General features: G+C 35.5%; 4 protein-coding genes across 4 annotated transcripts in view; 3 read left to right on the top strand and 1 right to left on the bottom strand.

Annotated features, from left to right (window-relative positions):
- The window catches only part of LOC143919229 (uncharacterized), a 34574-nt gene that overhangs the window by 1945 nt on the left and 15625 nt on the right, over positions 1-17004 (top strand). The window lies entirely within an intron of this gene.
- On the top strand, positions 940-7960 carry LOC143919148 (uncharacterized). The gene is made up of 3 exons (XM_077441344.1): positions 940-1442; positions 1523-1687; positions 6226-7960. The coding sequence occupies exons 1-3, from the start codon at positions 1263-1265 to the stop codon at positions 6541-6543; spliced, it is 663 nt and encodes a 220-aa protein (XP_077297470.1). The 5' UTR covers positions 940-1262; the 3' UTR covers positions 6544-7960.
- LOC143919196 (uncharacterized) lies at positions 9262-10997 on the bottom strand. The gene is made up of 3 exons (XM_077441411.1): positions 10961-10997; positions 10742-10843; positions 9262-10249 (listed from the first exon to the last, which is right to left on the bottom strand). Exons 1-3 carry the CDS (start codon positions 10995-10997, stop codon positions 9309-9311), a joined length of 1080 nt encoding a protein of 359 aa, XP_077297537.1. The 3' UTR covers positions 9262-9308.
- On the top strand, positions 13338-16691 carry LOC143919079 (uncharacterized). Its single transcript, XM_077441265.1, has 2 exons — positions 13338-13512; positions 13593-16691. The coding sequence occupies exons 1-2, from the start codon at positions 13390-13392 to the stop codon at positions 15387-15389; spliced, it is 1920 nt and encodes a 639-aa protein (XP_077297391.1). The 5' UTR covers positions 13338-13389; the 3' UTR covers positions 15390-16691.

The raw sequence follows: 17004 nt of genomic DNA, 5'->3' as shown, positions 1-17004 counted from the left end.
ACACATATTATCGTGGTACTCAGGTTACGATGCTCTGCCTTACTGTATATTTAAAAAAAAAGTTAAAATAATTTTAAAACTACTAATTGTATATCTATTGACAAGACATCAGCGACACTAGAAGCTGTATTATGAATAATGTGTGCAGGACAAGCGACGCTTTCTACATATATTTGCAGAGAAAGTTTCTTGTAATTTATAAAAATTACCTTTCTCTTCCTCCAAAATTCGTACGAGTATTTTCAGCCCCGAATAACAGGAATCCTTTTACTGGATTATTAGAATTGTGGGAATATCGTCACATTCATCAAAACATTTACTGCGACGCAGAATACATTCCCAAAACCAGTCGAAGCACACCTGCAGCCATTAAACTAAACTCAAGCGGAACACCCCTACCAGCCGAGCGGAACCAAACCAGTCGAAGCACACCTGCAGCCATTAAACTAAACTCAAGCGGAACACCCCTACCAGTCGAGCGGAACCAAATCGGTCGAAGCACACCGCAGCCATTAAACTACATCGAGCGGAACGGTGCCAATCATTCCAGAAAATTCTACCCCATCGACAAAAGCACATTCCTCGCTTACGCATCAACAACAACCACCGCGGGTCACGTGATACCCAGAAACACTATAAAAGGAGGTACAACCCAAACAACGCCAGTCGACCCACAGCAGCAAGCGTCGACACACAGCAGCAGACCAGTCGACATCCAGCTCCTGATCTGCCACCACTACACTACGCGGACTTGGAAGATCAACCAGCCGAACGAGCCAGCAACACACTGCCGCATCCAGAGACCTTCTGAACATAGCCGAATGCCGAGCCAGCGACCGCTGAACGACATACTTTTGCCCAAATATAATACCTTTGTACAATATTTAGGCAAACAATAAAACTTTATTAAAACAAGCACAACAGTGTTTCGTTAGGCTGGGATACGGTCAACACATCCTACCCCGCCTACAGAATGTTTTAGTGCCTCAATACAAAATGCCGTTATTGTATTCGACGTTTCATTTGGTAATGTTTGTAGTTCCAGCAGTTTAATTTTTAAAACATTATTTCACAGAAGTATCGGAAAAATATTCATATATTTATGATTCGGAAAATATTTTTTTAATATGCGTAAATTTTAATTCGACCGGGGAAAATGACTCTCGTGCAGGGACACTGTGACACAGACTTCAAAACCGGGACATGTCCCGGTGTATCGGGACGTATGGCAGCCCTAAACTAGTACCAAATTTAGACAAAAGATGTCGCAAAAAATAAGAAGGCGAAGCTCAGTTGATCGGTTGTTGTCAGAGATAAATGCGGGGACGATGGAGTGCAGGCTTTGTCTTGGATCAGCTCCAGCCGACTCTTCCGTCTCCATCTTTGGTGATCCTCATCCAGAGCGTCTGGAGCAACGCATTCGGACCTGCTGTCAAGTTCAGGTAGGTTGCTGGTTACAGGTTACAATTGTTATGGACCCCATTGGTTAACTCTTCTCTTAATTCTATCCTTTCACCTGCAGGTTAAAAGAGACGACGGGTTGCCGGACACGGTGTGTCTTTCGTGTAACACGAATCTGGAATCGTTGATCAGCTTTCGAAAGGCTTGTTTTCGAAGCAACGAAACGTCCCAACTGAGGTTGGATAACTGCTTGAAGATCAAGACGGAAGAAGTTCTGCTGAAAGATGTAATATGGGACAAAGAGCCTTCATTAAATAAATTACCGAAACTTCACCGAAAGAGTAGTGAAATTTGTTCAAAGCCATTGCCCAGTGCATCTGAACTTGTTTTACATAGTAGAGAAAAGCCATTAAAATGTGACAATTGTTTAAAATCATTTAATAGTAAATATAAACTTGTGATGCATTTAAGGTCACACACGGGGGAAAAGCCTTACAAGTGTGAAATTTGTTTAAAAGCATTTACCCAAAAATTTAGCTTCGACTCACATAAAAAATTGCACGCTGGGATAAAACCACACAAATGCGATATTTGTTTAAAATCTTATTCTCTAAAATCTAGCCTCAAGAAACATAAAATATCGCATACTGGAATAAAACCACACAAATGTGAAATTTGTTTAAAATCATTTATTCAAAAAATTGGACTTGTAAAACATTTAAGATCTCACACGGGGGAAATACCTTACAAGTGTGAAATTTGTTTAAAATCATTTTCTCAAAAATCTAGCTTGGTATCACATGAAAAATTGCATTCTGGGATATATCCATACAAATGTAACATTTGTTTAAAATCATTTGCTCGGAAATATAGTCTTTTGCGACATTTAAGGTTTCACACGGGGGAAAAGCCTTACAAGTGTGAAATTTGTTTAAAATCATTTACCCAAAAATTTAGCTTCGACTCACATAAAAAATTGCACACAGGGATAAAACCACACAAATGTGATATTTGTTTAAAATCATTTATTCAAAAAAGTGAACTTGTAAAACATTTAAGATCTCACACGGGAGAAAAGCCTTACAAGTGTGTAATTTGTTTAAAATCTTATTCTCTAAAATCTAGCCTCAGGAATCATAAGAAATCACATACTGGGTTAAAACCACACAAATGTGATATTTGTTTAAAATCATTTATTCAAAAAAATGGACTTGTTTTACATTTAAGTTCTCACACGGGGGAAAAGCCTTACAAGTGTGAAATTTGTTTAAAATCTTATTCTCTAAAGGCTAGCCTCAGGAATCATCAGAAATCGCATACTGGGCTAAAACCACACAAATGTGATATTTGTTTAAAATCTTATACTCTAAAATCTAGCCTCAAGAAACATAAAATATCGCATACTGGAATAAAAGCACACAAATGTGAAATTTGTTTAAAATCATTTGTTCAAAAAAATGGACTTGTAAAACATTTAAGTTCTCACACGGGGGAAAAGCCTTACAAGTGTGAAATTTGTTTAAAATCATTTTCTCTAAATTCTATCCTCAAGGAACATAAAAAATCGCATACTGGGATAAAACCACACAAATGTGATATTTGTTTAAAATCATTTTTTCATAAGTGTGAACTTGTGTTACATTTAAGATCTCACACGGGGGAAAAGCCTTACAAGTGTGAAATTTGTTTAAAATCATTTTCTCGAAAATCTAGCTTCGTATCACATGAAAAATTGCATTCTGGGATATACAAATGTAACTTTTGTTTAAAATCATTTGCTCGAAAATATAATCTTGTGCTACATTTAAGGTCTCACACGGGGGAAAAGCCTTACAAGTGTGAAATTTGTTTAAAATCATTTTCTATAAAATCTAACCTCCAGGCACATTCAAAATTGCACACTGGGATGAAACCGCACTAATATAACATTTGCTTAAAAACATTTTCCCATAACTCTGACCTCAAGGCACATAATATGTATATTACAAATTGGGACAAAAGCACACAAATGTGACATTTGTTTGAAATCAATTGTTCATAAAAATGGACTTGTGTCACATTTGAGATCTCACACGGGGGTTAATACACCTTATAAGTGTGAAATTTGTTAAAAATCATTTACTTAAAAATCTTATATTCGAGTTCTTATTGTGATTTTTCAATATGTATATATTTAAAAAAAATTCTTCTTTTCTTCATTTCCCAATTGGCAAGTTTTAACATATTGTCAGTTAAGTGGCAGGTTAGAGTCAAAATTCTTGTTTTGAGAAAATCAATTCAATTAATCAATCAAAATCAAGAAATTTGAAGGTTTATTTTGTGATCTATATCATTATTCATTAAACCAACCACTATATGAAAATGTGTTCATTTGTATATTCGATTAATGTATTGACAAATATTTTTTGTAATAACATTTATTAAAGCTGAAAAATCAAGATTTTCAGCTATATAATTTTTTGGTAAACAAGATAATATATTCGAATACTTGAATATTTCATGACTTTAATATTCGAATAATTGATTTGACGAATATTTGAAGTATCCCTAGTCGGTGTACATGTACCATGGGTGGCCAAACATCTAATCAATACGGGCGATCTACTTTTGAAATTACTGGCGGAGATCTACTAACACTAAGAACTGTAATTTAAAGCCAAAACCAAGATTAAATTGAAAATAAACATAGATAATAACAATGCCAAGAGCCACTTGTTAGTACATTACGCTAATTGTACCACCTACTATTGTACCACCACATAAAAATGATTGTATTTCATGAAATTTGTTATTGTAAGTGTAATTAATTATATAGTATTTGCATGGTAAGGAATGTGAAGACAGGGTAGACGCAATGGATCTGTTTTGTTAAGAAATTTTGTGGAAAAAAAGTAATTTGCGGAGTCACAATTATAATATGCTCCAAGTTTAATATATTTATCTACTATTTCATCATACTTCTATTACTGATAAATGGTTTAAACAAAAACACAAAATTTCAATTATAATATTTTTTCTTTTCTAAATTAAATCTTATAAAATAAATGTAATGAGATCCTTGTGCTTGTTTCGAGGAACTTGCGAGATATATCCCTAAGTCTTCAATCTATTTCTATACATATTTGTCTTTTATAAAAATATATGAAGAGACAGCTCTCTCAATCAGTACAGTGCTAACAAACAACAACAGGAATTTAAGCGCTTTGTCAGTAAGCTGTTTATATTATTCACTAATAAATAAATATTACGATGTTTTACTGTTGTTGTTTATTTGTAATACCAGCTTAAAGTTTTTCTCCTACATGGGTAGTAGGCTAACATCTGATCGTGGTAATCTACTCCCCCCATAAATTTGTTATATTGAATTATCATACTGGGTTTTTCTACAACATTGCCTCGGCGATTGGTTATCTCTGTAGACACCCTATTAAATTCCGAGGAAATCTTCAAAATCTCTCGACGATCTTTCCTTTTGGTAATGCATATTCCTTCTGGAGTATATTGCATCACAGATTCATTTTTTTTAAATTTTTTATTTATAACATTTCTACGGAAATGTTGTGAACGGGTTATGGGTAAATTTTTGGTACACTTTCGGCGCATCTTTTAAAAACCCCAAGGAAAGTGGACAGTTGATTTGGTATGACTTTTGTTTTTTACAACAATGGAACAATGAATCCATTGTTCCATTGTTGTAAATCCTTTGTAAAAAAGGTTCTGCAAACTTTTACCAATGCATTTACAACCATCGAACAATACGTGGCACCTTCTGGGTCGGGTGACTAGATATAACCATGTCTTTGAATATATGTATGTATATAAATATAATGTAGCATAGCAATATGAAAAAATATTACGGTAAATAATAATTGCGGATCACAAATGAAATTATTTTATTTAAAAAAATCAATATAATACAAATATACATAAAAAAGAATAACAAATATAGTAAAAAAATAAAAAGCAAGAAAGAAATATGTATAGTAAAAAAACAAGTAAATAATAATGATAATTATATAGGTTGACCTACCACAGTGTCTACAAGGTTACAAGGCTGTTCTTTTCTCATCGAAGAAATACTGTCGAAACTCGTCTCTGACTGTTTTTGCATCTGACTTAGCATTTCGATTAAAAGAAGTGGAAAGGCTAGTTATTGTGTCTTTGTCTTCTTCTAATGCAATATAGCTACTATCATTCTGTTTAAGAAGAAAGTTATGCAAGTAGCAACAAGCTGTTGTCACGATTGTCGCTTTTTGCGGTTCCAAGTGTATGGTCTAATGAAATATGCGGAATTTAGTGGCTATCAAACCAAATGCACATTCAACCACTTGTCGTGCAGAAGATAAGCGCGTATTAAAAACTTTCTCTTCGGCATTACAACTTTTGTGTTCATAAGGTTTCATAAGATTCGTGTCAAGAGCAAAAGCTTCATCAGCTACAAATACATATGGAAAATTCGTCGTGGTGTTGGGCAATGGACATGGCTCTGGCAAATTTAATTTGCGTTGTTCATAGAGTTCCCAAAATTTCGTATAGAATAAAACTCCACCATCTGAGATTTTTCCGTTTGTTCCTACATCAATCATGATGAACTCTTTTCTCGCATTAACCAAAGCCATGAGGACAATGCTATAAAAGCCTTTATAATTGTAGTATGAGGGACCCGACATTCGAGGTTTAATAATTTCAATGTGTTTGCCATCTAGACTTCCAATGCATCTGGGGAAATTGTAAAGTTTTCCAAATTCATTTGCGATTTCGATCCATTCTGCATCTGTTGTTGGCATCTGAAAAATTTTAAATTAAATTTTTTTTTTTTTTCAGGAAGATTATTCTCAACAACACCAAAATGAAGTAGTACAAAAAGAGTCTTTGATATATTCGTCTCTTAATGATGATGATGAAGGTCCAATGCCGAAAGTAACAAAGAATAGGCCGAACAAAATAAATGAGCTGCTTGCACAAGCATGCACTATACTGTCTCGGCCCATTGTTGAATCTCCCCAAACTTCTTTCGATCTAATGTATGCGTCCTGGATCGAGAGTTTAAAAGGCTTAAATCCGAAACTAAAATTTGATACAGCACATGCCATAAACAATATAATATGTGAAGCTCAAGCGAAAAATTTGTATTATACTTAAATTAATAATTCATTATCACCCACATCTTTATCAAACTCATCGCCACCTGTTATCCACATACCCGAGAATACTAGCAACAATTCACCCAAAATACAAGTAATAGAAGGGTTGGAACCATCAACACACATTACCAAACGTCCGCCAATTATCCACATTCCTAAAAATATTAAATACAATCCAACGGGTATACGAATAACAGAAGGGTTGGCTTCAAAAATTTTTATAAAACATCAAACAACAACATCACACATAAACATAATCATCTAGTCATCATTTATTTTTTACATACCTCCTTTATTATTGTTTTCATTATAATTTGTTTTTTTGTTTATGTAAAATACGTATACAAACTTCAATTGACACCAACAAAAACCTAAATTATTTTTATGTACAAAGTATCTGTTTTAAGAGTTCAAATAAATTTTGTTTAAAATCGAGAAAGAACGAAATTTGTTTAAAATCATTTATTCAAAAAATTGGACTTGTAAAACATTTTAAGATCTCACACGGGGGAAATACCTTACAAGTGTGAAATTTGTTTAAAATCATCTTCTCAAAAATCTAGCTTGGTATCACATGAAAAATTGCATTGTGGGATATATCCTTACAAATGTAACTTTTGTTTAAAATCATTTGCTCGAAAATATAGTCTTGTGCTACATTTAAGGTTTCACACGGGGGAAAAGCCTTACAAGTGTGAAATTTGTTTAAAATCATTTACCCAAAAATTTAGCTTCGACTCACATAAAAAATTGCACACAGGGATAAAACCACAAATGTGATATTTGTTTAAAATCATTTTATCATAAGTGTGAACTTGTGTTACATTTAAGATCTCACACGGGGGAAAAGCCTTACAAGTGTGAAATTTGTTTAAAATCATTTTCGCGAAAATCTAGCTTCGTGTCCACATGAAAAATTGTATTCTGGGATATAAAAATGTAACTTTTGTTTAAAATCATTTGCTCGAAAATATAATCTTGTACTACATTTAAGGTCTCACACGGGGGAAAAGCCTTAAAAGTGGCCTTATAATTTGGCTATTGTCGCAACCCACTACGGACAACTCGCCACTGCGATATCCACAAAAAAGGGGTTGGACTCTCGCCCGTCCCCACTAACTCTCGTATGCGCAGGTAGCAAATACTGACTGAAATACAATTGTCCCAATCGGCCATCCCCACCAATGGCCGTATACACAGCATTGAAAGTTCAACTGAAATACTTTTCGCACTCGCCGAAATTTTTCCCTAAGGCATACATACATGAACACGTGAATTTTTGTTTGTTTTCTCGTCACTAGTTTGTGTGGTTTATAGTTAGCCGAGTATTTGAATGGGAGGATACTATAATATTAACATATGTACTTACTACTTTTTTATATTTTTTATTCGATATTACATTCTAGTTGATTTTCAATTTTGTATTTTAAACAACAATTAGCGGTGAAATTAATATCAGCCAAATATCATCCTATCATGTCCAGTGGCTCGGCATTTGGGGTGTCTGGAAGTAACCAGACTGATTGAAAATATTACGTTGGAATTCGATTATTTTTGTTTTTTCTTGTTGATTTCTCAGTGGTGCATTTTTTTATACCTGCTATGACCAATAATTGCTCTTGATTTACTATTCAATATTCGAATAGTTGAAGTCGACGAATATTTGGGATCCCTACCCGGCATACGTTATAAATTTATAATGCCACAATAACGCATGCAATTCCCGTTCCCGGTTCAACGATTCAAAAAAAATTCAACGATGTCGATATCGTAGTCATAGAAACTTTGATTTGTTTTCGATGTTCACCAAATTATCCCGTGTGGGTACCGCTTTCGAGCAACCTTTCCGGTCACCATTCGATTAATGTATTGACAAATATTTTTTGTAATAACATTTATTAAAGCTGATATCATTTTTGGTAAACAGGATAATATATTCGAATACTTGAATATTTCATGACTTTAATATTCGATATTCGAATAATTGATTTGACGAATATTTGAAGTATCCCTAGTCGGTGTACATGTACCATGGGTGGCCAAACATCTAATCAATACGGGCGATCTACTTTTGAAATTACTGGCGGCGATCTACTAACACTAAGAACTGTAATATGTACATGTAGAGTTCAAAGATATAGGGAGGATTGCGGGAGAGATAATCAAAGACGATGTTGGTCCATCAATGTACGTTTATTGTACATTAAGTACACACACGTGCGCGTACCGGTGGCCGTCCGGCCAACGGCTCGACTCCTCACTGTCAGGCTTCATTCGCACGAGACTTTAAAAAACGTTGCGTTAAAACTCGGCGTTGGCGCTTTTATAACGTTCTCGATATGATTGTTCATACGAACGCTTTAAAATCACTCTTGTTTCGTTTCTCGCTTCAGTAAGACGTGGAAATGGTTTCTGCTAAATTAATAGCAATAGCGATTTGTGTTGCTAGAAGACGAAAAAGAAAACAAAAGGCATTCTGGGTCCATCCTCTGAATGAACTGAGAGATACTTAAAAGGGCAGTTTGTGACACTGTACGAAGAATTGAGGCAATACCCCGATAAATTTTTTAGTTATTTTCGAATGTCTATTACAACATTTGACGAACTGTTGACGATAGTGGGGCCTCGAATAACACTTCAAGATACCAACATGCGTTTGGCGATACCACCTGTACAACGACTAGCTGTTATACTGAGGTAAATAAAACAATAATTACAAAATTACAAAACAATTTATATTTATTAAAAACTTAGGTATTAAATTTAACAATCATCTGGAGATAAGTAAAGTTCTTCTGATGAACTTATATTGGTCAAGGGGCTCTGAACAGTTATTGAACTTGATTGGTCAGTGTTGGATGGAGATGGGCAAATATTTGGGTTGAAAGTGGTAAAAAAGCTTTGTGCGGAGTGTGGCCTAGAACTTGGTGCCGTTGAATTAGCGGGGTGATATTGACGATTCTCTAGAATCGTAATTACCTTAGATGGATGTACAGGATTAACGGATGAAGATTGATGCAAGGACAGTGTTGGGTGTGACTCTGAGTGCTGCTGATACATATTATGGACTTGAGTGAATGTTGGCTGTGAGAGCTGTGAGTGCTGCTGTTGTGTGATTTGAGTGCAGATAGGTGTTGATTGAAGCGAAGGGATAGAATTTGGGTAACTGAAATATGGTTCAATGTTTGGTGATTGGTTGGGCTGACTGAAGTTTGTCTTAAGCGACCTATTTGAGAAAGTGCGAATTACTTTTAATATTTCGATTTTGGCTAACATTTTATTATCATCGTCCATCTTTTGAAGTGATTGAACCAGTGATAAACAGAATGTTTTATCCTCGTTCGTTTCTGATATTTCATTTTTGATGGCCTTCAGAACTTCTTCCTCAAAGGATGATTTTGTTTTATTTTTCTTCTTTGGAATCTCTGGAATATTACGAGTGGCAGTCGAAGATCCAGCTGGTGAATTTTTGCCGATCGGCGTTGACGGGCTTTCAATATTTTGCTCTGTTACATTTGTTGCAGTGCTGTAGTTTCCAGAAGTGTTGGCATCTTTAACGTGTGGAACTAGAAATAATAATTCATCGTAATATCTGTATTTCTTTCTCTTTTTTGCACCTTGGCCTGATGTAACATCTTTTTGGGCTTGATATTCTCGTCGAAAGTTGTACCTTACGTGTTTCCACTTTGATTGTACATCTTTGCCTAAAAAGAAAATATATGTATTAATGAGCCATTCATTTGTTACAGAATTTTAGCATCAGGCAACAATTTTCATGATTTACATTACCAGTTTTTACTTGGAGTATCTACTATACATTACATTATTAAACAAGTCTGTGACGAAATATGGGATTGTTTAAAGCCTATGTATGTATATGCCAGAAAAAACAAAGGATGACTTTAAGAAAATATCCGAAGAATTTTACCACCGCACTAATTTCCCCAATGTGATCGGGGCTGTAGATGGCAAACACATTGAAATAACAAAGCCCAATCAAAGCGGTTCACTGTACTATAATTATAAAAATTATTTTTCTATAATTTTAATGGCAATTTGTGATGCAAACTATTGTTTTACTTGCATTGAAGTAGGAGCTTACGGCGGTTCTACTGACTCAAACGTCTTTAAAAATACATCATTTAACAGACAATTAGAATCGGGCCAAATTGATTTACCAGAACCAAAAACTTTACCGAATGATCCGAATGGGAAAAATATGCCATTTGTATTAATTGGCGATGAAGCCTTTGCCCTATCTAGACATGTTTTACGACCATATCCGAACCGCAACTTGACTGTGCAACAACGTATTTATAATTATCGACTAACGCGAGCACGAAGAATGATTGAATGCAGTTTTGGTATTCTATCAAACAAGTGGAGGATTTTAACGAGAGCTATAGAACTTCAACCCGATCGCACGATATCGGTAGTTAAAGCATGTTGCATTCTACATAATTTTGTAAGAATCAAAGATGGATTCCAATTTGATGATACTTTATTTGACAGTCCAATACAAGGTGTCCAACCGAGAGGTCTAAGAAGTAACCATACTGGTCTAGAAATACGTGATTATTTCGCTAGATATTTTAGATCGCCACAAGGTTCTATCCCGTGGCAATATCAAGTCATTAATAGACAAAATGGTGACTAGCATAAAATAACTATGTACCTACATATTTGATAAAAATAAATACAGTGCGTTACTATATACTTACATCGATTATTTTTTTTCCCCATTGGTGAGGGTTTCCCAGTCCTCTGACAGTTTTTTAGTTATGTCCTCCCAGGCATTATTCTTCATAATCTTGTTAGAGTAATCTGGCAATGCTTTTGCATATAAAAGTGGACGAGACTCCACCTCCGAGCGAGTGCGTGGCGTAATGAGTGAAGCGCCGGCGCTTTTTTACCGCTCGTGTGAATAATAATACGAAGTTTCATATGATCTATTTATTCCCTTTAACGCCCAACGCCCAGCGCTCAAAATGCAACACTACTCGATAAAAAAGCGTCGCGTTTTAAAAGCGCTGACGTATGAACATATATGTACATGGAAATGCATTTGTTCTATTTGAACGTTTTTTTAACGAACGTTAAAAAAGCTCCCGTGCGAATGAAGCCTCAGTTGGCGTCACACTTCTGCCAACTCACAAACAGTTATGGAGAGTGAACGAATGAGACGACTGGCATGTTAATGCACGTGTTTATTATATGACAGCTGAAGACGGAGTGAGTAGTAGCTCTCCGAACCCAGCCGAGTTGGTTCCCACTCGCAGGAAGGCAACCAAACTCGACCATGTCGTATAAGCGAGCCGCCACATCACTCCCCCCCCAGCATCAGCGATACCAAAATTACAAAGAAACAAATTTTACAAAAGAAAAAAATTATTGTTACACAAAGAGAAAAAAATTATTACGTGGGGAGAAAAAAAAATTGTTGACGTGGGTCATCCGCTGTGTACATAGGTGTACCGCCCTGAATGGTCGGTAGATTCGAGGGCGGTGACGTCGCGAGCAGGACGGTGGGTGGTCCGATGGTCGCGCCGATGCGATGCGATGATGCGGCGGCGCCGCTCTTCCGAGGCTGATGTCGGTTGGTGGGGCGGCGGGGGTGGCAGGGGCATCGATGTGGTTGATGATACTCCGAGCTGGACCGTGAGTCGTTGTGGCTCGTGGAGGTGTTGTAGCGCTACCGCCCGTCTCGGCGTGACGACGCTCGTGGGGACGGACGGGGCCTTGATGATGATGATGATGATGATGGTGCTGAGGTGGTGTATGTCTTGTGGTGCTGGATGACCGTTCTATGTGTAGTGGATCGCGCATGACTCCACATCCAGCTGTCAAGATCGTCGTCTCATTCGCTCCCCCATTTTTTAAAAGCACCTGTCGTCGACGTTGTGGCTGGACGTCAGTAGGTAGGTAGGTAGGTAGGTAGCCGTGTCTGCTCGTTTATTGTCACCCGCGGGCCGCGACGCGCTCTGTTGATGGCGATGGGGGCGCGGCGGGTAGCTTCTCCCGCCTGACTCGGCGAGGCAGGGATGAGCGGCATGTTGAAATTGATCGAGGCTGCGTGGCTCGATGTCGGGGGTCACCAGTATGGAGAGTGAACGAATGAGACGACTGGCATGTTAATGCACGTGTTTATTATATGACAGCTGAAGACGGAGTGAGTAGTAGCTCTCCGAACCCAGCCGAGTTGGTTCCCACTCGCAGGAAGGCAACCAAACTCGACCATGTCGTATAAGCGAGCCGCCACACAGTGTACACTCATGTGTACCACTGTTTGTACATCACTCCTCAACATTACTCATTACATAATTCACTCACACACATGAAATCCCACATACATATGGATTATTTTGAATGCGGAAGCATTTAATGCATTTAATCCGCCATCTTCATCAATAGGTATTTTCAAAATCTCCCAAAGTACACTATTTAATAAAATCGACCTCATTTCTTACCATTAATGAAACTCACCATATATGATAGATGTGACGAAAATGTTTATTAGCTATTATTGTAACTCTAACCTTTAGTTTTTGATATACTTAATTGCAATAAAATATAAATTTAAAAATACAATTTATTATATTATTTTGTTTTAAATAATCTTGAAATTATCAATGCAGAGGTGCCATCTATCCGTCAACGTAAAACAACTTTCATTCGATCTATAATATTTGTATTTCGACATACTGAGGTTAGGTAAATATGAAATTAGTATGCTCGTCGTTCGGTATCTTGATATTCGACCTACTCGCTTAGGTGTATAATATACCCGCATTCGGCGACTCGAACCTCAGTTGATCGGTTGTTGTCAGGGTTGGATGCAGGGACGATGGAGTGCAGGCTTTGTCTTGGATGGAGTACTCCAGCCGAGTCTTCCGTCTCCATCTTCCAGAGACCAGGTCCTCATCCAGAGCGTCTGGAGCAACGCATTCGGACCGGCTGTCAAATTTATGTCGGTTGCTGACAACAGGTTACAACTATTGTGGACCCCATTGGTTAACTCTTCTCTTAATCCTACCTTTTCACCTGCAGGTTAAAAGAGGCGACGGGTTGCCGGAGACGGTGTGTCTTTCGTGTAAAACCAATTTGGAATCGTTGATCAGCTTTCGAGAGGCTTGTTTTCGGAGTAACGAAACGTCTCAACTGAGGTTGGATGACTGCTTGAAGATCAAGACGGAAGAAGTTTTGTTGGAAGATATAATATGGGACGATGAGCCTTCACTACCGACAATTCACCGAAAGAGTAGTAAAATTTGTATAAAGCCATTGCCCAGTGGATCTGAACCCGCTTTACGTAGTAGAGAAAAGCTGTTCAAATGTGACAATTGTTTAATATCAGTTCGTAGTAAATATGAGCTTGTGTTACATTTAAGGTCTCACACGGGGGAAAAGCCTTACAAGTGTGAAATTTGTTTAAAATCATTTTCTCGAAAATCTAGCCTCACTGAACATAAAAAAACGCATTCTGGGATAAAACCACACAAATGTGACATTTGCTTAAAATCATTTATAAATAAACCTAGATTTGTGATACATTTAAGATCTCACACGGGGGAAAAGCCTTACAAGTGTGAAATTTGTTTAAAATCATTTTCACTAAATTCTAAACTCAAGGAACATAAAATATGGCATACTGGGATAAAACCACACAAATGTGATATTTGTTTAAAATCTTATTCTCTAAAATCTAACCTCAAGAAACATAAAATATCGCATACTGGGATAAAACCACACAAATGTGAAATTTGTTTAAAATCATTTTCTCTAAAATTTAGCCTCAAGAAACATAAAATATCGCATACTGGAATAAAAGCACACAAATGTGAAATTTGTTTAAAATCATTTATTCAAAAAAACGAACTTGTAAAACATTTAAGATCTCACACAGGGGAAAAGCCTTACAAGTGTGAAATTTGTTTAAAATCATTTTCTCAAAAATCTAGCTTGGTATCACATGAAAATTTGCATGCTGGGATATATCCATACAAATGTAACTTTTGTTTAAAATCATTTGCTCGGAAATATAATCTTGTGGTACATTTAAGGTCTCACACGGGGGAAAAGCCTTACAAGTGTGAAATTTGTTTAAAATCATTTATTCAAAAAAACGAACTTGTAAAACATTTAAGATCTCACACAGGGGAAAAGCCTTACAAGTGTGAAATTTGTTTAAAATCATTTTCACTAAATTCTAAACTCAAGGAACATAAAATATGGCATACTGGGATAAAACCACACAAATGTGATATTTGTTTAAAATCATTTATTCAAAAAAGTGAACTTGTAAAACATTTAAGATCTCACACGGGGGAAATACCTTACAAGTGTGAAATTTGTTTAAAATCATTTTCTCAAAAATCTAGCTTGGTATCACATGAAAATTTGCATGCTGGGATATATCCATACAAATGTAACTTTTGTTTAAAATCATTTGCTCGGAAATATAGTCTTGTGGTACATTTAAGGTCTCACACGGGGGAAAAGCCTTACAAGTGTGAAATTTGTTTAAAATCATTTTCACTAAATTCTAAACTCAAGGAACATAAAATATCGCATATTGGGATAAAACCACACAAATGTGATATTTGTTTAAGATCTTATTATCAAAAATCAAGCCTCACGAAACATAAAATATCGCATACTGGGATAAAACCACACAAATGTGAAATTTGTTTAAAATCATTTATTCAAAAAAACGAACTTGTAAAACATTTAAGATCTCACACGGGGGAAAAGCCTTACAAGTGTGAAATTTGTTTAAAATCATTTTCTCAAAAATCTAACCTCCAGGCACATGAAAAATTGCACACTGGGATAAAACCGCACTAATGTAACATTTGTGTAAAATCATTTTCCCATAACTCTGGCCTCATGGCACATATGTTACAAATTGGGACAAAAGCACACAAATGTGACGATTGTTTGAAATCACATTTGAGATCACACATGGGGGTTAATAAACCTTATAAGTGTGAAATTTGTTCAAAATCATTTACTGAAAAATCTTATATTCGAGTTCTTATTGTGATTTATCAATAAAAGTAAATATGTATTTAAAAAATAATTTCTTCTTTTCTTCATTTCCCAATTGGCAAGTTTCAACATATTGTCAGTAGTGGGAGGTGGGAGTCAAAATTCTTGTTTTGAGAAAATCTAGTTTTTCGAATATCAAGAAATTTGAAGGTTTATTTTGTGATCTAAATCATTATTCATTAAACCAATCACTACATGAAAATGTGTTCCATCATTTGTATATTTGATTCATGTATTGACAAATATTTTTTGTAATAACATTTATTAAAGCTGAAAAATCAAGATTTTCAGCTATACAATTTTTTGGTAAACAGGATAATACACATATTCGAATACTTGAATATTTCATAATTTTAATATTCGATATTCGAATAATTGATTTGAGGAATATTTGAAGTATCCCTAGTCGGTGTACATATATCATGGGTGGCCAAACATCTAATCACTACGGGCGATCTACTTTTGAAATTACTGGCGGCGATCTAATAACACTAAGAACAGTAATTTAAAGCCAAAAACAAGATTAAATGGAAAATAAACATAGATAATAACAATGCCAAGCGCCACTTGTTAGTACATTACGCTAAATTGTACCACCACATAAAATTGATTGTATTTCATGAAATTTGTTATTGCAAGTGTAATTATATGTATAGTATTTGCATGGTAAGGAATGTGAAGACAGGATAGACGCAATGGATCTGTTTTGTTAAGAAATTTTGTGGAAAAAAAGTAATTTGCGGAGTCACAATTATAATATGCTCCAAGTTTAATATATTTATCTACTATTTCATCATACTTCTATTACAGATAAATGGTTTAAACAAAAACACAAAATTTCAATTATAATATTTTTTCTTTTCTAAATTAAATCTCCTTATAAAATAAATTTAATGAGATCCTTGTGCTTGTTTCGAGGAACTTGCGAGATATATCCCTAAGTCTTCAATCTATTTCTATACATATTTGTCTTTTATAAAAATATATGAAGAGACAGCTCTCTCAATCAGTACAGTGCTAACAAATAACAACAGAAATTTAAGCGCTTTGTCAGTAAGCTGTTTATATTATTCACTAATAAATAAATATTACGATATTTTACTGTTGTTGTTTATTTGTAATATTTTACTTAAAACTATTAAACGCAATTTTTTGCAAAATGTGTATTTTCACAAATATTGTTGCGTAATGTTGGGTTCAGGATCCAAATGAAAGGCCAAAATCGCTTCACAGCATATTATTTTTATTTTTATATACACATATACCAGGAAGGCCTAACAGGTAAATCCCAATGTGCCTACCTGGCCAATTACATAAAAAACGAAATACAGCTCATTAAGATTAATTTTTAACACTTTCAATGCTGAGCTAGAATCTGTGCTATACTGATATTTTATAAAATAGCTGTCTC

This window comes from Arctopsyche grandis, chromosome 11 (assembly GCF_051622035.1).
Source record: "Arctopsyche grandis isolate Sample6627 chromosome 11, ASM5162203v2, whole genome shotgun sequence".
In the NCBI taxonomy this organism is placed as follows: Eukaryota; Metazoa; Arthropoda; class Insecta; order Trichoptera; family Hydropsychidae; genus Arctopsyche; species Arctopsyche grandis.
The sequence above is the reverse complement of the archived record's forward strand: the minus strand, read 5'-3'. Positions and strand labels throughout refer to the sequence as shown.